The 22906-nt window shown below is 36.0% G+C and overlaps 1 protein-coding gene across 1 annotated transcript; it reads left to right on the top strand.

The window, feature by feature from the left end:
• Positions 1 to 21048: 21048 nt before the first annotated feature.
• Positions 21049 to 22262, top strand: LOC146898447 (F-box/kelch-repeat protein At3g06240-like). Its single transcript, XM_085737638.1, has one exon. It carries the CDS (start codon positions 21061 to 21063, stop codon positions 22234 to 22236), a length of 1176 nt encoding a protein of 391 aa, XP_085593764.1. The 5' UTR covers positions 21049 to 21060; the 3' UTR covers positions 22237 to 22262.
• Positions 22263 to 22906: the final 644 nt, after the last annotated feature.

Raw genomic sequence — 22906 nt, forward strand, 5'->3', positions numbered from 1 at the left:
GAAATATGATAAACCAAAAAACAAAAATTAAATAGTCATCTTTGTATAGTCATATTCGTAAAAATATTGCAAAAATATTTTTTTTTTGAAATAATGCAAAAATACATTCCATCTGTCTCAAAATAAGTTGTCTCTTTAGCATTTTTTTTTCTCAAAATAATTGTTATTGTAAAATATCAATTCATCATTTATTATTTTTTCCACTATGATACCCTTATTTATTGAATTTCATACAAATTAACAACTCCACTAACTACAATTAATAAGGGTATATTGATAAATGATATTAACTTTATTAATGAAATCAACACAATTACTAATTTCTTTAAAAACCGTGTACAAACCATGAACAACTATTATTTGAGACGGAAGAAGTAATATATACACCCTCCGGTCACTAATATAAGCAAAAATTCACTTTTTAGATACATTCAATTAATGATGCATGTGGTCTTTATTATATGTCACATACATCATTAATTGAATGTATCTAAAAAGTGGATTTTTGCTTATATTAGTGACCGGAGGGTGTATATGACATATGTTCAAACTTGCGATTCCTCCTTTTCCAAAATTTAATGTATAAGTTTTAACGTAAAACTCGTTGCAATAATTATTTTAAACATATCATAAATAATATAAAACAAATTTTATTAATTTAAATACATTTTTATATTAAAATAAAGTTTATATTAAATATGCATTATTTTTATAAGATAGAACTTTATTCAAGAAATAAAAAGAAAAACAAAAAGCTGAAAAAATAATGTGAGTAACATGCTAGTTACCAAAATTTGTGTGACAAACAAATAGTTTCAAAGCAATGAGGCATCAAAGTGGTGAACTTTTTTTGATGTTCTAGAACATCGAAACTAGATCAGCAAGACTGAAGAGCGGATTTTTAACCTAGTGATTCTAGGGTAACCGACATCAAAGTTGTGAATTGATCAAAAGAAATAAGATACATAAAAATAATTGTGACATTATATTCGTGAAGATTTGAAATGTTATATTTTGGTGATTTTGTGACTAATGTGGATTGTGCTGATATATCATGTTTTTAAAGTTTTTGAATATTATGTTAGTGATCTAACACGTACGGTTCCAATTTGATTTCTTGCGTGTCTTTCTCAATTGTTTTATACTATTACATATGTATTCAAAACTCACCCCTTAATTGTTTGTGTTTGTTTTTCTTCAAAAAAAAAAATTATTTGTGTTTGTTTGGCTTTGCTGCGTAGTAAATACAGGTTGATTGTCTTGAAGTTCAAGTTGGGAGAATTCCGCTTTGATTGTGACAATTTGGGATGAGTTATCAAGTCATGTATTTGATTACTCTATTTTGGTTACAAAGTCCAAATTGTAATTTTAGAGAAAAATCTTGTAACTGTGGCATGGAAAACTATCTGCACACCTATTTCAGAAGGTGGTATGGGCATAATATCCTTTTTAATCTTAAACGAAGCTTTGGGCTATTTTCCTTAGAAGTAGATTTACGAGGGGAAATACTTACATTAAGAGTAATGATATTTTGACATCCATTTGATGACAACTTTGTTGACAACCTTGTTTTTCTCACTTCTTATTGGTCAAAAACAATGGAGAGAAAAAAAGGAAGAGAGAGGATAACAACATCATGTGAGTATGAAAGAGAAAGTTGTCCAAAAGTTGTCAAAAAGTGGTTGTCAAAATATCATTTCTCTTACATTAACTACCATATTTTTTCTTTTATTTGGAGTGGTCTTAAATCACATTCAAATCACATTATTGGTAACTCTTATTGGCTAATAGGTGATGTGAAAGAAAATTAATTGTTGGCTCAATGAATGATCTGGAGTGCCTTTAGTGGATTTGTTTCATATCCCTCATCATATCCACCAAAACCTCAAGTCAGCAGTGAATGATTACATAGCCAATAATCAATGGAGTCTCCCTGAGAGTTTACAAGCCCTTTTCCCCAATTTTCTCCATCAGATTAGTAAAGTGGTGATCCGTATAAACTTCAAAGTAGATCAATTCATTTGGAAACACTCAACTTAAGGAGACTGTTGAAATATGATGCACATTTCTAGATATTTCTAGAATACATTAGAGAAAACTAGAATGAGCTTAAAGTTACTATATGTTTCTAGATTGTTCCATTAATGTCTAGGTTAAGTTGTAGCCTAGAAACATCAATAATATTCTAATGTAGAAAAGGCCTAGATTATTCTAGTTCTAGAAACATCCTCAAGCACCTATAAATAGACTTAGATGGGTGCAATTGTATTTAAGCCTTTAAACCTTTGAGATGCAATGTCAATAATATTGAAGGCTTCACCATATCACTAATGTGTCTCCTCCTACAATATGCTCATCACTAATGTGTGTCCCTACCACTAGCTCCCTAACGCTCTATATATTTTCCAACAGTGGTATCAGAGCTGCGTTCGGTCATTAACAGGGCGTAGCAAAATATGACCTCGTGTCACCAACTATATGTTCTTCTATAACATGAATTCTACAAAAGTAGAAATTCTCAGTCTATGACTCAAACACAAAAGGAGTACATGTAGCCACAAGGCTCTACTCTGTTTGAGTTCAAACAAAAAAAACTAAGAAGGCTATAGAGGAGTTCAGGTAGCCTAACAGGCCGATCCTCTAAAGTTCAAGTCCGACTCATGTCGAAGACCTATGGCGAATAAGACACTCAAGTTCGAATAGAGCACAAGTCCAGGCAATAAATATAAATGGAGACCTGTGACCTCTGATGCTTAACTTGAGTACAAGCATAGGTAACTACCAGAGCAAGAATGAGTCCCTGTCAAGAATCTACTACATGAGTGACAAGGAGACTCACAAGCAACTATGAACAAGAAATTCTCCCTGTCAGAAATCTTCAACAATGTCGACAAGGAGATTCACATGCAACTAAGGAGGAAGAATGGTCCATGCAGAAGTCTTCAACAAGACTAGCAAGGAGACCAATAACAAATATTATGGCAAGAGGTGGCACAAATTTTCTATCATGTCAAATTGATCAACTATGAAGAGTATCAATGCAGGAGGAGATGATAGCACAAATCTATGTTTGAGCAACTACGTACTACATTTGAAGTTTTCGAAATATGCATCAATGAGGAGTGTTGAAATATGATGCACATTTCTAGATATTTCTAGAATACATTAGAGAAAACTAGAATGAGCTTAAAGTTACTATATGTTTCTAGATTGTTCCATTAATGTCTAGGTTAAGTTGTAGCCTAGAAACATCAATAATATTCTAATGTAGAAAAGGCCTAGATTATTCTAGTTCTAGAAACATCCTCAAGCACCTATAAATAGACTTAGATGGGTGCAATTGTATTTAAGCCTTTAAACCTTTGAGATGCAATGTCAATAATATTGAAGGCTTCACCATATCACTAATGTGTCTCCTCCTACAATATGCTCATCACTAATGTGTGTCCCTACCACTAGCTCCCTCACGCTCTATATATTTTCCAACAGAGACTTTTCTCTTAAGGATGCAAATTCCTTTAGCCTACTACTGGTCATTAGAAGAAATGGGCCAAAATCATTTGGAATGCTGATATTCCACCCTCTAAATCATTCATTGTTTGGAGACTCATTCACAAAAAAAAAAAAAGCCTACAAATGAGAACTTACATATTAGAGGCTGCCAGATGCCCTCTAGATGTAGTTTATGCCGCAAGAAAACAAAAATTTCTAATCATCTGTTCTTCCAATGCACATTTTCTACTGCTCCATGGAATTGACTCCAATCTATCATTCAACGTACAATTGATCTTTCTTCTATTTTGTCTACACTTGAAATTTCAGATAAAGGATGGAGTCCTCATTGCAGAATAGTAATAATCAACAGTTGTTGGAATTCTAAACACTATTTGGACATGCAAGAACAATGAGAAATTTATCAAGACTCCCAACATTAATGCATCCATCTCGCTCATCACTGCAAATGCTTCCATGATTAGTAACTTCACCAAGCTAGCAACAAATTCCTCAATCTTTGATTTTGCAATTCTTAAAGCTTTCAAGGTTGACTGTCACCCCCCAAAAGCCCCTAAAATTTTGGAGGTATTTTGGCACCCTTTAATCTTCCGGTGGATGAAATCTAATGATAGCGAGGAAATTGCTGGCAGACCCCCAAGGAATACTCAAAAGCCTATATGGACTAAGGACTATGTGTTAAAAGTTTAAGGGCTTCTTGTTTTAGCTTTAGCAAGTTACTTGTTTTTCCTAAGAGGCCCAAGGCCCATAATGTATTAGGTCTATCTAAACCTAGCTATATAAGCACTGCTCATCTCTCTAGAAAGGATATGAATGAAAACTGAATTTTTATTGTTATCTTCTTTCTTTACGTTTTGTTTTTCTTTATTCCTTTCTGCACAATTCACTTTGATTGCTATTCGTGAACAAAGATCCATCATTTGGTGCTTTCATTGACTCACTCAATGCCTCCAAAACCCTCAAACCCCCCTACCCGAGAAATTGATGAAGCCTTGCTGGCCACCCAGCAGCGCCTTGAAGATTCTCTCCAAACCACCAAACTCCAATTCACTGAACAACTTGGTATCCTCAACACCAAACTCGATAACCAACAGCAGCTGATGGATTCTCGTGATTTAAACATCCAGCAACAAATGGCTGCTCAACATGAGTCCCTCACAGCACTGATCATGGAGGCCCTCAAATCTCATCCTACAACCAACCCCACACCGACGGCATCGACACCAGGTATCACTACAACACCCTCTGTTCCGCCTGGTTATGAATCTATTATCACCTCCACACAAACCAACCCTTTACCCATTTCCTTGCAAACTCTAACTCCTCCAACCCCCACACAAAGCCCCACCACCACACATACCACCCCCTTATCCATTCCCTTACAAAACCTAAATCACCCAAACCCCACACATGGCCTCACCGCCACACAAACCATCCCATTATCCATTCCTTTCCAAACCGTGAACCCTTCAACACCACCCTTTAACCCTTTTATATCATCTCCTTACACCACCGCCCTGCAAGTTCCAATTCCCACTCAACCGTACCTGTACTCCTTTACTCAGCCCATCATACATCCTTCGGGTTACCCTCCACCACCCATACTTACGACCGGCACCACATCCCCCAGCTCCGTCCCATTTCTTTACCCTACCTCCACACCACAGCAACCTCAATCATTTTATCAATCACCCCTCCATAACTCCACCTCTCCTTACGTCACCGGTTACCACACACCTACACCATCTTCTTTTCGCTCCCCAAAGGTCGAAATGACAAGTTTCGACGGCTCAGACCCGCTTGAATGGTTGTTTCAGGCAGACCAGTTTTTCGCTTTCTATAATATTCCTACTGAATCCCGATTATCCTTGGCATCTTTTTACATGAAAGGGGAAGCTCTTAGTTGGTACAAATGGATGTATCAAAATCATCAATTGACTGATTGGGACTCTTTTGCTCGTGCTATGGAGCTTCGTTTTGGGCCTTCCACATATGAAAACCATCAGGCACAATTATTCAAGTTGCGTCAAAATGGGTCAGTCGCTGATTATCAAAGCAGTTTCGAAAAACTGGGCAATAGAGTTCTGGGCTTACCACAGGAGGCTCTTTTGAACTGTTTTATTTCGGGCCTCATTCCAGAAATACGTCATGAGCTAGCAATCCAGCGGCCTTATTCCATCTCCCAAGCTATCGGGTTGGCCAAACTTATTGAGGCCAAAATCAAAGACACACGCCCTAAATTTCCACGACCTTTTGCTCCCTCCCCAAGCTCAACCACCAACACTGCTACGTTGTCCAACAAAAACCATATCCCTACTACTACCACTCCCAAACCAACAATAACACCCCCGCCACAAACCCAACCTCCATCCCAAAATCCCACCAAGGTACCAATCCGTCGTCTGTCTCCAGCACAGATGCAAGAGCGACGAGCTCAAGGGCTCTGTTATAATTGTGAAGAAAAGTATGTCGCCGGACATCGTTGCGCCTCGGGAAGGTACCTCCTACTCATTTTGGAGCCAGAAGAGACCTTGGGTGTAAATGACATTCAACTAGAGCCAGACCCAGACATACAAACAGTTGACACTTATTTTCAACTATCACTCCAAGCACTTACAGGCCAGCCATCCCCACGCACACTCAAATTCAAAGGTCTCCTATTTGGTCTTCCGGTCACTGTCCTTATAGACACCGGCAGCACTCACAATATAATCCAACCACGCATTGCCTCTCACTTACACCTACCCCAAACACCTATACCCAATTTTTCAGTTATGGTTGGAAACGGCTCCCATATCAATTGCGCAGGGTTCTGTCCGGACATTCCTATTACTCTACAAACTCACACTTTCACCATTCCCTTCTATTTGTTTCCTATCGAAGGCGCCGAGGTCGTTTTAGGCATGGCCTGGCTGCGTGATTTGGGACCAATCAACGCAGACTTCTCCGTTCCATTTATCTCATTTACCCATAACACTCAAACAGTTACTCTTCAAGGCGAGCCTAACATACCACCTACATTATCTACCCTTAATCAAGTTCGCCACCTATTACACACAGATGCAGTAGCTTCTATGCATCTAGTAACCCTTTTGCCTAACCACTCCGCTGCATCCCCACATACAGCTAACAATCAACACCCCAAATTACCATTACCCACCCATAACGACCCAGACATTCAGAAACTCTTACAAACCTTCTCTACCGTTTTTCAACCACCTCACGGCCTACCTCCACCCCGCCCTCATGATCACAAAATTCCTCTCCTTCCCAATACTCCACCCATCAACGTTAAACCCTATCGATACCCTCACTCCCAAAAAGATGCCATGACCTCCATAATTCATGACATGCTCAAAGAGGGCACCATCACCCCAAGCAACAGCCCTTACTCTTCCCCCGTTTTACTTGTCCGTAAGAAAGACGGAACTTGGCGTTTTTGCGTCGATTACCGTGCCCTTAACACAGCCACTGTCCGTGACCGCTTCCCTATACCTACCATTGATGAACTTTTAGATGAGTTAGGAGATGCCTCAATTTTTACCAAGTTGGATCTGCGTTCTGGATATCATCAAATTCGAGTTGTGCCGGAAGATACACATAAAACAGCATTTAGGACCTTTGATGGTCATTATGAGTTTCTAGTTATGCCTTTTGGTTTAACTAATGCCCCTTCTACTTTTTAGTCCGCAATGAATGATCTTTTTCGACCTTTTCTTAGATGGTTTGTTTTAGTTTTCTTTGATGATATTCTCATTTACAGCCGTTCTATGTCTGATCATTTAATTCACTTACGTTTGGTACTAGATCTGCTTGCTACACATAAATTTTTTGCCAAAATCTCTAAGTGTGTTTTTGCAGTTTCTAAGGTTGATTATTTAGGTCATGTTATCTCTGCTCAAGGTGTTGCACCAGATCCGGATAAGATTCAAGCTATTCTAGATTGGCCACAGCCACGGTCTCTCACGGCACTCAGAGGTTTTCTTGGCCTCACGGGATTTTATCGCCGTTTTGTTCATCATTACGCTACTGTAGCAGCTCCTCTCACTGACTTACTCAAATCTACAAAGTTTTCTTGGAATTTACATGCCGAGGAGGCTTTTACAAGCTTGAAGAAACTAACGACTACAACTCCTGTGCTTCAGCTACCGGATTTCTCCAAACCGTTCTGCCTCGAAACTGATGCCTCTCAAATTGCTGTTGGTGCGGTCCTTTCACAGGCTGGTCACCCATTGGCCTTTTTCAGCAGAAAAATGTGCAGCCGGCTCCAAAATTCTTCAGTCTACACCAGGGAATTATGTGCAATCACTGAAGCAATAAAGAAATGGCGTCAATATTTAATTGGAAGGCAATTTTATGTGTTCACAGATCAAAAGAGCTTAAAGGAACTGATGACGCAAACTGTCCAGACGCCCGAACAGCAAAAATGGGCCGCAAAATTGCAAGGTTTTAGTTTTCAAATCTTTTACAAACCTGGTAAAAGTAATTTGGTTGCAGATGCCCTCAGTCGGAAGCACGAAGACAAGTCCCCGGATGCTCTGTTACTCTCTGTCTCCTCTGCGGTTCCAAACATCATAGCTCAGCTCAAGTCTTATTTTGCCACAACAGGGAAGGAGTTAATCTCACAGATCCTCCAGGATCCTAACAAGCAGCAACACTACAACTTTAAGGAAGGGTTATTGTACTACAAAGGTCGCATCTTCATACCTGATATTCAAAACTTACGCAACACCATCATTCTTGAGTTTCATTCAACACCTGTAGCAGGACATTCTGGTTTGAAACCAACCATTGCCCGTCTCACTGCATCCTTCCTCTGGCCTGGTGCTTATTCTGAAACCAAACTGGCCATACGCAACTGTGTCACTTGCCAACACAACAAATATATTCCTGCAAAAAAACAAGGTCTGTTACAACCCTTACCTATTCCAGAAAAAGTTTGGGACGAACTTACTATGGATTTTGTAACCCATTTACCTGCTTCCTTCGGCCACACCGTTGTCTGGGTAATTTGTGATCGCTTGACCAAGTATGTTCACTTCCTAGCCCTACCAACTAAATTCAATGCGAAGGATCTAGCCAACAGGTTTTCTACAGAGATTTGCCGCTTACATGGGTTTCCCAAATCAATTGTCTCCGACCGGGATCCTCTATTCCTGAGTCAATTTTGGAAGGAATTATTTCGACTCCAAGGTACTTCCCTTCAATACAGTACGGCTTATCATCCGGAGACCGATGGTCAAACGGAAGTTGTCAATCGCAGCTTAGAAACTTATCTCAGATGCTTTGCAAGCGATCACCCAAAGAAATGGTTCAGATATCTACACTGGGCAGAATACTGGTTCAACTCGTCTCTTCATTCTGCAATCCAAATGACCCCTTTTGAGGCACTGTATGGCAGACCTCCACCCACCATACTTGACTATATTGACAAACAGACCACCATTCCAGATCTGGACGCGACTTTACAGCAGAGACAAACAGTGTTAGCCACATTAAAAGAAAATTTGAAGCGTACCAGACAAATTATGGAGCATCAAGCCAACAAACATCGCAGACCTTGCGTTTTCCAACCTGGTACCTTGGTTTTGCTCAGGCTGCAACTTCACCGTCAACAAACAGTACACCGACGTCCCTCTGCTAAGCTTTCCAAACGTTTCTTTGGTCCATTCAAGGTTCTTCGCAGGATAGGCAACTTGGCTTATGAATTGGATTTACCTCCAGCGTCCAGAATCCACCCCGTGATTCACGTATCACAGCTACGAGCATACTATGGCACCGATCCTGTTTCTGATTTCAAAACCATCCCACCAGACTTGCAAGATGAATCTTATGAAGAAAACGAAGAAGAAGGAGACCTCACTGTGAAACAAAACCTCTCTCCACCTTTTGATTCTCAACCATCAGAGCAGGTCTCAGCTACCTCAGTCCCTACACCAAATTCCAACCTTGAGGACAAGGTTGTGACTGAACCGGAGGGTAATGATAGCGAGGAAATTGCTGGCAGACCCCCAAGGAATACTCAAAAGCCTATATGGACTAAGGACTATGTGTTAAAAGTTTAAGGGCTTCTTGTTTTAGCTTTAGCAAGTTACTTGTTTTTCCTAAGAGGCCCAAGGCCCACAATGTATTAGGTCTATCTAAACCTAGCTATATAAGCACTGCTCATCTCTCTAGAAAGGATATGAATGAAAACTGAATTTTTATTGTTATCTTCTTTCTTTACGTTTTGTTTTTCTTTATTCCTTTCTGCACAATTCACTTTGATTGCTATTCGTGAACAAAGATCCATCATTTAACACGGATGGAATTGCACTTAGTGCTGTAGGTTCAGTAGCTTGCGCATGAATTTTCAGAAACAATTTGGGACATAGTTTAGGTTGCTTTGCTTATAATATTGGTGTTTTGAATGCTCTATATGCTGAAATCATGGGGATTATTATAGCAATTGAATGTGCATATGATAGAAATTGTCCTTCTATCTGGATTGAAAGTGAGTCTAAGTTAGCTACCTTAGCGCTTAAGTCACCTCAGTTTGTTCCCTAGCAATTGAAAAATAGATGTTTGTATGTCAAAGTTAAAAAAAAATATGAACTTTGTTGTCTCTCATATATTTAGAAGGAAACCATTGTTCACATAAGCTAGCAACCTTAGGTTTAGATCTCCATGAATTCACTTGGTGGGAGGCACCACCTGTAGAGAGAGATCTTGTCAACAATTCTACCCCCCCCCCCCCCCGCCCGCGTATCCCACTCTTTGTTGGTGCCTTCTTGGGGCTCATCAGTTTATAAAAAAAAAATCTATTCACAATTCATATGACATTTTTTGTGGGTTTATAGTGAATATTGCTTTCACCGGTTGAGACTTTAAGATCATTAATGTAATATGTAATGTCCTGAATTTTGATCCAAGACATTACATCTATTTCTTTCATTTAGAAATATAAGACTATTTTTTTTCAATAATAATTCCTACAGGAACTTAGACAAAATTTCTTAAAGTAATTTAATTAAAATTTTTAAAATAAACAACCTTTAAAATGATTAAATATTACAATCCAATCAAAAACCCAACTTTGTCCCCCGTACGCGCCACAAGCAAACATCAAGCGCACATAATCACTTCTTTGCTAACTTAAATGTTGGTTGTAAGGGTTAGTCTTCAACACCCATGAAATAAAATCAATAATAAATTAAGACATCAAACAAGAATATACAACCATCATCTAGGAATCGTGCTAAGACATTCACCACTCTAAAATTTACTATAAGAGCAAACACAAGACTTAATGTTAATGCAGGTGCATGAATTGCAACTAGACCATGATCCGAATATTTCCCGATTTAGCATAATAATTTTAATCGCACCATTTGGCAAAATGATTTTAATTGCCCCATTTGGCAAAATGATTTTAATCACCCCATTATGCTTATGAATATGAATCGTCCTATTTGGCACATGAATATGAATCTCCCTTTTTGGCACTTATGACACTATTATATGCTATGCTATGCTATTTTATGTCATGCTATGGATGCAATATAATCTCTATTTACATCTTTGTAGTTTTATACTCACAAACCACATAGCTTATCAATTCCACAAAATTACCACTTTTCATAATTGAATATATTTCTTAAAACATCTAAAGACGAAGGGGGTGATTAACATTATTATGCCAAATAGGGCGATATCCGGGTCATGGTCTAGTTGCATATCATGCATCGTATGCATAACATAAAGTTTTACTTTTATTCCTTTTATTTCTATGTGAATGTTTATCTTTCATGTGGGAATGTTTGCTACCCTATTTACATTGTGCTTTTATGTCTATATATATGATTGTATTTTCGTGGTTTAGGAATTATTACCCCTTACACCAACATTTGGTACACAAGAAGATGCACAAGATTGATGGTTGATGCTCGTCTACGAACGGGGCAAAAACATTATGGGATTTTGTTATCTATTTTTAAATAAATTTTTTACGGTAGTTTATATATTGTTTTGAATTATTTAGTAAGTTTAGGAGTGCGGAGATGAGTTATCTTCTGCTAAAATAACTTTCTGTTAGCATAATTGTAGGGATTGTTAGTGTCATTATAAAGATATACTAACAATCCCTACAATTATGCTAACACTTTCAACTAGTTTCATTCTTATCATACAAGAAGAGAAATATTTTATGATATTTTGTTTTTGCTTAAATATTTCCCCCACCGACAATACATATATAATTAAATTGTCAATATATATAATAATATTTTAAATTTAAAATTATAAAGTAATTTTTTTAACAACAAATTAGTTAAATATATTTAATATTGACAATTTATTATGACGTTTATTTGGACATCCAAGTGAACGAAGCTTTCACCAGGTGAGTCTCACCTGAGGATGGCAGATGTAAGGAGGACATCCCAAGTCAAAAATATTTCATCAAGTGGGATATATGGGGTAGCACTTTGGTGCCATTAATGACACCGTACCATTAAATCTGGGCCATACAAACACATTGCCATTGCATCTGGGCCACACAACACATCTATCTTGGTGTCATTAATGACCCAGATTTAATGGCACGGTGCCATTAATGGCACCAAAGTACTGCCCGGATATATGAGGGTAGTAAGCAGTCTTATCACAAAAGTAAAAAACAATTCTTTAGAATTTTAGGAGAGTATTTTGTTTTTTCTTCTATGCTAGTTTGAGACCCGTGCAAGGCTTTCTTTTTTTTTTTTTTTTTTTTTTTTTTTTTTTTTTAATTTTGTTGATAAAGTTTGTTACAAATTTTTCTTGTTGATAAAGCTTGTTAAAAAAAACAAAGAAGTAAAAACATGTCAAATTGCATGCATACACTATAACATAAGGTCTTCAACCTAAAATTTTCAACGTAATATACGTGGGCTTTTATAACTAAACTATGGTTAGTCTATTGCAAAAGAATATACTCAACAATAACAAAAATCTAGTTTTCATTACTGATGGCTCTTTTTAACTAACTAGCTAACTTTTGATTAGCGTAATGGCAAGTGTACTATTCGTTTTCATCAGGTAATAAAGTAGTAAGTAGAGTATCATATCCACATGGATTGTCTTTTCTTCCGAACAATTCTAGTTACTTATATTTGTAAGTTTTGACGGTATAAAAGTAAGTAATTGCAATTTTTTATCTGTTTGCAATAGAGCGAATTTACCTATTTTGGTTGTAGAAACGTAAGCAGCGATTAGGATTCTTCGCATCCCCTCTGTATATTAGTTGTTGGATAATATGTAATCTAAATGTCACGCTCTTTTTAACTAACTAGCTAACCTTTGATTAGCGTAATAGCGTAATGGCAAGTGTACTATTCGTTTTCATCAAGTAATAAAGTAGTAAGTAGAGTATCGTATCCACATGGATTGTCTTTTCTTCTGAACAATTCTAGTTACTTATTTTTGTAAGTTTTGACGGTATAAAAGTAAGTTGCAATTTTTTATCTGTTTGCAACAGAGCGAATTTACCTGTTTTGGTTGCAGAAACGTAAGCAGCGATTAGGATTCTTCGAATCCCCTCTGTATATTAGTTGTTGGATAATATGTAATCTAAATGTCACGTTTATTTATCTTTTGGTGACTATAAAAGTGATAAGGTCGTTGGGAGTGTCCTAAATAGGTAGGGTACCACCTGACCCAAATGGGTTTTAGCCACTAGGTACCTAATTACGCCTTTCCCTCCGATGGCTAACTGCACCTGCTGATCGCACGGTGATCCTTACGTGCGGGGTCTTGCTAATTCGAAGGTAATTGAGACATAGACTTAAATTGGATTTCCAATGTTTCCTAAGGCAATGAAGGCCAAGGTCCCCTTAAGTCTGCCCATCTATGAATCTTAGGACACTCATAACACACTCTCTCTAAGCTTACTCAATATTTCTACAAACGGGCAAACCCTAATTTACGTCTACCTTACTAAGGGTTTCAAGAGAATGGTCTTACTAGGTTATAGCCTTAAGTTGGACAGCTAGGTGTTTGTTTCCCTAATTACTAACCAGTTAATTCCTAGCTTCGGTAATGCACCACACGACCCAATGGGTTCTAGCCACTGGGTACCTACGTCTAGGGTCAACAATTCCTATTGCATCTTTTGCTAATTAATAATCACTTACTTCCTAGACATATAGTTATCAGTAAAGGGATATAAATATCAAGATATAAGCATCCGGTTAGTGATAGAAATATTAGGTCCTGTCACAACCTAAGTACCTAATCTAGGGTTGCACCTCTCACAGAAATAAAGACTATAATCTAATAAAACTATACAGTGGACAAAAGCATAAATAAATAAATAAACAAATGACAAATTAAATTAAATAAATATCCAACAAAAATATACAGAGGTTCATCTTAGAACTCTAACCTAAAAAGATTTAGTTACACATGGTAACTAAAAACAAATTACTGAAGATAAAAACATACCCTAGATTAGGAAGAAGATTGGTATTCTGAACGAGAAATTCTAGATGAGGAAGACTGGTATTTATAGTGAGAGTTTCTACCTGGGTTTGAGCTAAAAGTGCTGACTTTACCTAAAACGAAAGCAAGAAAAGACAGTTGCTCCCCAACTTTTTGCATGCACGAGGCGCTTGACTGATGCACGGGGCGCATAATGCATTCCCCGATGCATGCCCTAGGCGTATGAAATGTGTTTTCATGCCCTAGGCGCATTTCAAATGCCCTAGGCGCATTTGTCTTCCTTTCGGGTCCAATCTCTGATTTTCTATCGTTTTTATGTCTTCGTCTTCAAATAATTTGCCTTGGTACTTTGGGAACAAAATTCCTCCCATTTGTAAGTCTTCTGAGGCCTCTTGAATCTTTATTCTTTTCTCTTGAATCTTCACAATTCTTCGGTTGTTTTTGATTTGACGATTTGCATGATTTCTTCTTGAATTACTCTAAACCCCCCCTAAGCGATCATTTAAAGACAACTTGACATTGGGATTAAAAGGAGCAGTGAATGAAAAATGACCTAGGGATTGAATTGACACTTGTTGACTATTACCCACGAGCACCTGTTCTAGACCATTGTAGGGGGTGCGATAAGCAAGGTTTTAAAGATTGAAGGTGAAATCATGAGAAGCTCTAGAATCTGGACACTAAGAAGCTTCAGACTATGAAGAAGATGCTACATATTCAGAGGGAGGAGCCTGAAACCCTTGCATAGAAAAATTGGCCAGTGGACGCATGTGAGAGGTAAAAGGAGGTTCTCTTTGTTATAGATGAGAACGACCAGCTTGATCATAGTGAAACCAATAACAAGTAGCATCATTCCCAGATTTGGCTCAAATTTGACACTGAGGGCGATTTGAATTCGATCTGCCCCTTCCTCTTCCACAACCATGTCCTCTGCCACGACTACATCCAACATTGTAGCACTCAATCCCAACCTCTTAGGTCTCCTATTGGACAGGTTGAGAAGGTAAATCAGAATGTGCAAGATTAGCTCAAACACTATAAGGTTTGTTAATTCTTAACGATACTTATCAAACTATGTTAGAACAAAATGTGTTTAACATTACCACCTTTGAGTTTTGATGATAACAAGGTATTAAAATGTCAATTGGATATGCTAATATTTGTTCAACTGTGCATGACCATAGTCAAAAATTATAAGTCAAGTATAGGTTCTGAAAGAACAAATGAGAGTAATGGGATTTACAAAAAGGAATCTTATGTTGCAAGATTCAAGACAAAGTCTGAAGACAAAGAGCGTCTGAAGACCATCAGAAGCTGACGTCATCAAAGAGTCTGAAGAGCCTCAGAAGCTGGAGTTCATCAGAGTCTGAAGACTTGAAGCTGAAGTTAGTTAAAAGTTGTTATTCTGAATGCATATGATTGCAGAAGGAATGGAAGCCTAGAGCAACGGCTATTTCAGAGGAATTAGAAGGCATTGAATGCTTATCCACTGAAGAGCACAGGATAAGGACATAGTACAATCGTACAACCACTACTCCACTCCTCATGTCTGTAGTAGTACAAGATAGCAGCTGTGACTATGCTGGTTATTCTCTATTCATGGAATGAATTTGAAATTGTTCCTTCATATTACAATAACCAAATCAAGCAACAGATCATTGGTGATTATCAAGCTTCAACAACGACTCTTTTGATGTGCTGGCAATCAACAACGTCTCTTTCACACCTCTATATAAATGAGTGAAGACTTGAAGATTGTAAGAGACTCACAACAATTTTACAAGTGCCAAAACTCTGTTGAAATTGTTTTCACATCAAATTCACTTAGAATTTCTTATTAACTTTCATATCTTAGAAAGTATTAAAGAGTATGTATCTGATTTGTATTGTGAACACCACTGATTGTATATCAAGTGTTCTACCTCAAACATTTTCATTGTAATTGTGTTTATTTAGAAGTCTCTTGCTTTTGTGCTTGAGCATAGGAAGTCTCTTGCGTGTGTGCTTGAGGATAGGAAACATTCTGCTTTTGTGCTTAAGTAGTTTGAAGTCTCTTGCTTTTGTGCTTGAGCAATTGTAATCAGATATTGATTTTAGTGAACTATCCTTGGAAGTGCAAGGGGGACAGGACTACTTCGGGATTGTGGAAGGAACCTGTATAATTGCTTTGTGTCTTTCTCTTCTCTCTATCTCTTTACTTTATCTGGTGCATAAGACTCTGAACTTTTTTCAAGACTCTGAATTCTATCAGACTCTGGACATTAGACTTAGTTTTAAAAAGAAGAAAAAGCTAACAAAATTTAACTCTCCCTTCTTGTGTTTTTCTCATCTTCAAACTGTACTTCTTGCATCATAAGAATGTATTCAACCTCTTCAATGGAAGGTGAATCAAGGCGACTGTAAATCATAAGAACAAAGGAATTGTACTCTTCTAGCAATCCATCTACAATAGCATTGCTGTGTTCTTGATCTGAAACAATATCCCCAATTGCAATCAGCGAATTAACAATTTTTTGATGTGAAGCAAAAATTCATTAATAGATCGACCTAATTTCTTAGTGTTCTTCAATTCAAAACATAATTGACGTGCCTTTGCTTTGAGAAACGAATTGAAGAATTTGTGAATTTTATCCCAAACCTAAAACTCGTGTTTACAGCCAAGAACACGAGGAAGAAATTTATCTGATAAGTTAGAAAGAAGCCATATGAAGAGAACTTGATCTTTCGTTAACCACTTGCGATATTCGTCGGAGATCTTGTTCCGAAGACGATCATTCTCAGATGCGAGTTGAAGTGGAATTTTTTGATCAAGAATGAAGCGATGAAGATCATGCACAGTGATAACACCATCGACTTGCTAACTCCAAAGTAGAAAGTTCTTCTCATCACATTTGATTGTGAGAGAATGAGTCAAACCAGATCTTGTTGAATCATTGGTGGTGACGGGAAGAGCAACACAACTAGATGAATCACTATGATTAGATTCGTGTTGTGGCGATGAAGACGCCAATGATGAGAAAAAAGAAGCTTAAGGATGAAGAAGATTGCGTTATGCAGAAGCTTGAAAGTCAAGGACCTTGAAGCATCGTGATACTTCATGAGAACGGTTATTGCTTGCAAGCTTTCATATCCTCATTATGATTATTGTTAACAGTAACAATAGAGTGTTTGCTTTATATAACATAAGTAGAAGTGAAATGTATCAGGTAAGTAACTTGCCACATCAGCATAGTTAGTTATAGATTCTCTAACTATTCTAACAGTCTTAATCTAATACAGCTAGCATCTACAGTCCTTACAGGTGGACTTAACAATGTACACTATTACTCTCCCTTGTGAGGTTGCTCTGGCCTAGACCTAGATGTGAGGACAGTCACCCGAGCTCCGCTCATGACCCAACACTTTGATCTACATATTAGATTACTTTCCCTAATTTTTAAATGACTGTGTTACAACATACCGGAGATAAACCCAGGACCAATATGGGCGTGAGTTCCACTTAAAGGGGCAATGGCGTGTTACATAAAAGGTTTGATTTGAATTCTCCTAGTCAAGCGAATAATCATTAAGTCACACAAGCATGGGATAACGACATTGGATGAAGATCAGTCACACAAGCATGGGATAACGACATTGGATGAAGATCAGATGACTGATATTCTATTTTTACGAAATTAGTTCTAATTTAGAATATAAGCCTTCAAATATTCGTCCAATGACTATAATAGTTCTGCGTGAATACATGGAATCCAATTTTGACAGGCCAATATATTATGGGTTTATTGTAGTATTACAATTTATGAGGCTATATTGGATGTTACTTGATATGAAAAATAAATACTTGATATGAAAAATAAATTAACTCAAAGGCATTAACAACTACTCTATTAGCAGAAATCTATCAACAATAGTCAATCTATCAACAACTACACTACTATATATAAGTTATCCAAAATCTTCTTCGTGGTCAATCTATTGCAATAATTTCTTATCATGGTAATATATTGAAAGAAGATCAGTTACTATTGTTACCTTGCTTTAAGCCTATCAAGTACTTTGATAGTAACAAGCTGTAAAGCCATACAAGCATCAAGATTAACAAAAACTACCCTGTTACCCTTAGGTTCAGCATCAATAAAAGCACGAGATCAAAACCTAAAGTGAACCCCAAATGCAATCCAATGAAATTAGATGATCCTACAAAATATTCCTAAGAGAAATTTTTTCCATAGGGGATACATCCACATACCTTATTGTCATTGATCAACAACTAAACCAAAAGGCTCCGGTTATTTGACTTTAAAAACTTGCACACGATTTTTTGTGCATTTATTCTAGAATGCATTGATTTTATTAACTAGTTTGCAATATATATAAAAGAAAAAACAAGAGCACACAATTAAGCATGGTGGCATGTAGCCAAAATAAAATATAAAAGAAAAAACAAGAGCACACAATTAAGCATGGTGGCATGTAGCCAAAATAAAATTAAGCATGGTGGCATAGATATTTATTGAAGAATGTAATGAAATTCAATCAGAGATATAGACTACCTGGTTTCCCAATTATTAGTTATTTCTACATAAATCAGTGGCAATTGAGTAAAGGCAAAAGCTCATTCATATAAATTACAATTGAAATAGAAGTTATATCAATTTGATGATAGAAAGACAGCAAATCATCAAAATAAAATAGATAAAGCTAAAATCATATGATTAAAAAAAGTTTCTTAATTCGGCATATACTTTAAGAATTTAGTCTATGATTCCTTTACACCGAATGCACCAAAAATTTGAAATGTACATGTCTCTGTATTATTCAAGATGAAAGCAATAGACCCATTCAATCTCACCAAGTGACTCAGTACCAAAAATCTATTAAAACAATCTTCTAATTAAGAGGGTATGGGTGTTCTAATGACAATATCATCGTTGAAGTCAAACGACAACAACAAATGTGTGTGTGGTCAACTAATGAGACACTCCACTCATATACACTTGTTCATCGTTTATTCTATAAGAACTTATATCGATATAATTTTTCCTCCAAGAGTTACTGTGTTTAGGCTATATATCTCTTAAAAAGAAACAATTGTGCCATGAAGGTTAAATGGTTGTCAACTTAATAATCACCTCATAGTATACTTTAATCCGGTCATTATTTGGACTTAAAATAATTCATTCAACAGGTCTAGAGATTAAAGAGGTTGTGATGTTCCTCTATGTTGATCCTTTGTAGCACATGATCTTTTGTACCTCTAGTAACCTCTGGACCTCTAGAATGAATTACTTCAAGTCCAAAAAATGAATGTGTTAAAGATGACTATAAGGTGATTTGGTTCACAGACAATAAACCATTTGACCTTCATGACTGAACTATTTTCTTCTAGGGGATATAATGACGTAAATTTTTTTTGTCGCACTACCACTTCAAGAGTTAAATCTAAACATAAAACACAAAAAAAAACTCATGAATATCATGAAAATATATCATAAAACAGAAGCAAAGTTCATGAATATAATTAAACACGAGTGATATTCATGAATTTGTAGAGTATCTTGAAAAGATTCAAAAAACATTCTCAACTTCAATTGTGTATATAAATCAAAACCAACTTACATTCAAATATCATAAATATCAATAAAATTCTTTTAAATAATATTATTTATCATCATAATATAGTTGTATTTGACCAAAAAGTAATATTATTATTTTTCTAAGGGAAGTAATATAGTTGTATTTGACGAAAAAGTAATATTATTATATTTCTATGGGATGTAATATTCTTTTTGAAACCACAATAAATAAGAATAAATTTTGCTTGACAAAAGTAAAATAAAAATACTATTATATTGACCATTTTTTTTACAAAACATTATTATATAATTTACATTTAATTATATATTATTTATTCTTTATTATAGTGTTTGTATAAATCTCATTCAATTTTTTTTTTTTTTAAGATAAGTGTCTTTTCTTTTCTTTTCTTTGTAGTAGAAGAATATGGTGATTTTTTTTTTTATCAAGCAATTAAAATAAAGACAGGATAGGGCCTGAACCTCATACAAAAAATGTTACTGAAAAGAGAACCTTTGGAAAGGCTGCCTAGACTTATCTCCAACTAGAAAAGGCAAAATAAAGCTAGGGGGCTGACCCCACCATTGGGAGGCAAAAGGGGCTAATCCTTGACCATTTTTGGCCAAAGCATTGGCCACTTGATTTCCATCCCTGTGAATATGAGAACAAATACAAGACAAGCGCATGAGGTAGAAGAAGATGATGATGATGAATTGAAGAACCTTAAAGAATCTCTTGTTCAAGGTACTTCAACTCAAACCCTAGCTTGACTTGAATTCAATTTCAATTTGATTTGATAAATTGTTTAAATTTATTTTCTAAATCAATGAAAAATCTTTGAACTATTTAGGTGTTGCTTCAATTATTACCCGTATAATGAAATTATTATTGATTTGTTTTTTGTTTTTCTCTTCAATTTGATTCAAAAAATTAATTCATTTATTTTCAAAATCTATTTAGGTGTTGCTTCAATTATTAACGGATAATATTTTTTTAGTGTTATTTGTCGATAGAATTTGTGTGAAATGATTTTCGGTTTATATGAAGTTCATAGATTTGGTTGAGCATTTTTTACTTGTGTGTGTGTGTGTGTGTGTTTTTGTTGATAGTTTTAATTGAAATAAGTAAACTTATTTTTTTTTCTTCAAGAAAATTAAATTTCAATCTGATCTTATATTTTTAATATTTTATTTTGTAATTTTATTGTTAAGGTTCATGATTTTATCAATGGATTTGTTGATCCGATCAAATGTGTGTGAAATGATTTTATGTTAATATTTGATGGATTTTTATTTCCGATGGTGAAGTTGATAGATATTGTTGTTAAATTGATGATGTATATAAATTTGAATTTTTTATTTTTTGGTTGGCCAATTAGAGGGTTTTGATTTCTCAGATATAATTGAATAAATTTGGTTTATGGATGATCTTTAATTGAATATTGTATCCAAATTTATTATTGATTATTGTTTCTTTAACTTACGTTTTTTGTTAGAGATGATGAAGAGTTCGCTGATGACTCCAACAAATGTTGAGGTTAGCAAACATATACCTGATGATATTGCCTTTTATGTTCTGTCAAAACTTCCCATCAAATCTTTGAAACGATTTGGATGCGCACGTAAGTCATGGTCTCTCTTATTTGACAACCGACATTTCATGACTATGCACCACAATAACTTCTTATCAAAGGACCATTCTTATTATCATGATATGTCTCTTCTCCTAAATTTGACAAGACGTCAAGAACATGTTTTGTATTTACTTTTTGGTGAAAGGTTTGAGAATAGAGTTAAATTAGATTGGCCGAAAGTGGATGGGGATGACAGACAACCTATTCAAGAGGACAATGATGACCCACCATATGATTTGGATGAGGATGCCTCTGGTTTTGAAATTTTGGGTTCAGCGAGTGTTAATGGCACTCTTTGTCTGCATTCTTACTACTATGGAATTGAGAAACTTACCTTGTGGAATCCAAGTACCAACGAACTCAAGACAATTCCTTCCATTCCTGATTTCTGTGTACCTCATCAGTCGTATGCTAATCACATTAATTATCTTGTTGGTTATGACGGCGTTAAAGATGACTTTAAGGTGATTCGGTTCACAACTTGCAGACCATTTGATGATCCTCACTCAAGTGTTTCATTCTGGGTGATATATAGCCTACGCAAAAACTCTTGGAGAAAAATTGATATGGATCAGATGCCCCCAACTTATACTGGAACTGAAGAAGTGTACATGGATGGGATGTCTCATTGGTTGGATCAAAGAAGTACACATATATTTTTGCTATCATTTGACTTCAGCAATGAAGCTTTCATTACAACAGCTATACCCTCTGACATTGATGATGGTTCTTATAATTTTTTGGTATGGAGAAACTTAATGATATTGAATGGGTCTATTGCTTTCATCTCAAATTATGAAGAGACATCTACGTATCACATTTCCATTTTGGGTGAACCCGGTGTAATAGAATCATGGACTAAACTTTTTATTGTTGAAACCTTCCCTTGCCTCGAGAATCCTATTGGAGCGGGGAAGAATGGAAATATACTATTTAGAAAAAAAGACGGCGAAATATGTTGGTTTAACTTAAGTACCAGGATGTTTGAGGGGATTGGTGTTAGAGCAGAGAGTTGTTCCATACTATTCCATAAAGAAAGCATTCTTCCAATTGGATGAAGATATAGTTAATTTCTTTTCTTTGATTTCTCCCAAGAGATATATGACATGGCCTTTAGGATTCTACTTCTTAAAGTGTATTGTCAAATACTCATGCTGAATTGTAAAAATGTTTGATCATATGAATTTTCCTTTATCAATTTCATTTATTTTGATGGTTCTTGCTATCTATAAACTGATCTATTTATGTGGTCATAAATTGTTAACATACAATGTAACCGTTATGTTGTTGATTTGATGCTTATAAGTTATAACCATCTATTTCTCGACTGTATTTGAGATTGCAACAACTTGCACTAACTTTTTTCTTTGGTGTTGTGTTAGTTTGCATCATCTTGTTACTTGGTTTCATAGTTCTGACATTGTGCTTTTATGTTTTACACGGCTTATCCTCTTAAAGTCTCAATGTTAGTAGAATTCATTGGAATTTTTTGCAAAATACTTAAACTTATACCATGTGCGTTGTTAGTTATAAATATTTCCAACCTTAATGTGGATTCTCTTTCTCATTCCTAGACATTAGAACACTTGAGAAATATGCAATAGTGTTAAATCTTTTGAGGGAGACTTTTGTCACACATTGTGGTCCTATATGGTTCAAGAGATATGTCGGCTCTGTTGTTGCACACATAGGATATCCGATTCATACACACATATAATTTATTCATAC

This window comes from Medicago sativa, chromosome 8, assembly GCF_051527215.1.
Source record: "Medicago sativa cultivar Bolivia chromosome 8, Bolivia_mono, whole genome shotgun sequence".
Classification (NCBI taxonomy): domain Eukaryota; kingdom Viridiplantae; phylum Streptophyta; class Magnoliopsida; order Fabales; family Fabaceae; genus Medicago; species Medicago sativa.

What these genes read in the sequence shown, in the direction of transcription:
- LOC146898447 (XM_085737638.1), top strand. Translation starts at nt 21,061, where the DNA reads ATGACTCCAACAAATGTTGAGGTTAGCAAACATATACCTGATGATATT.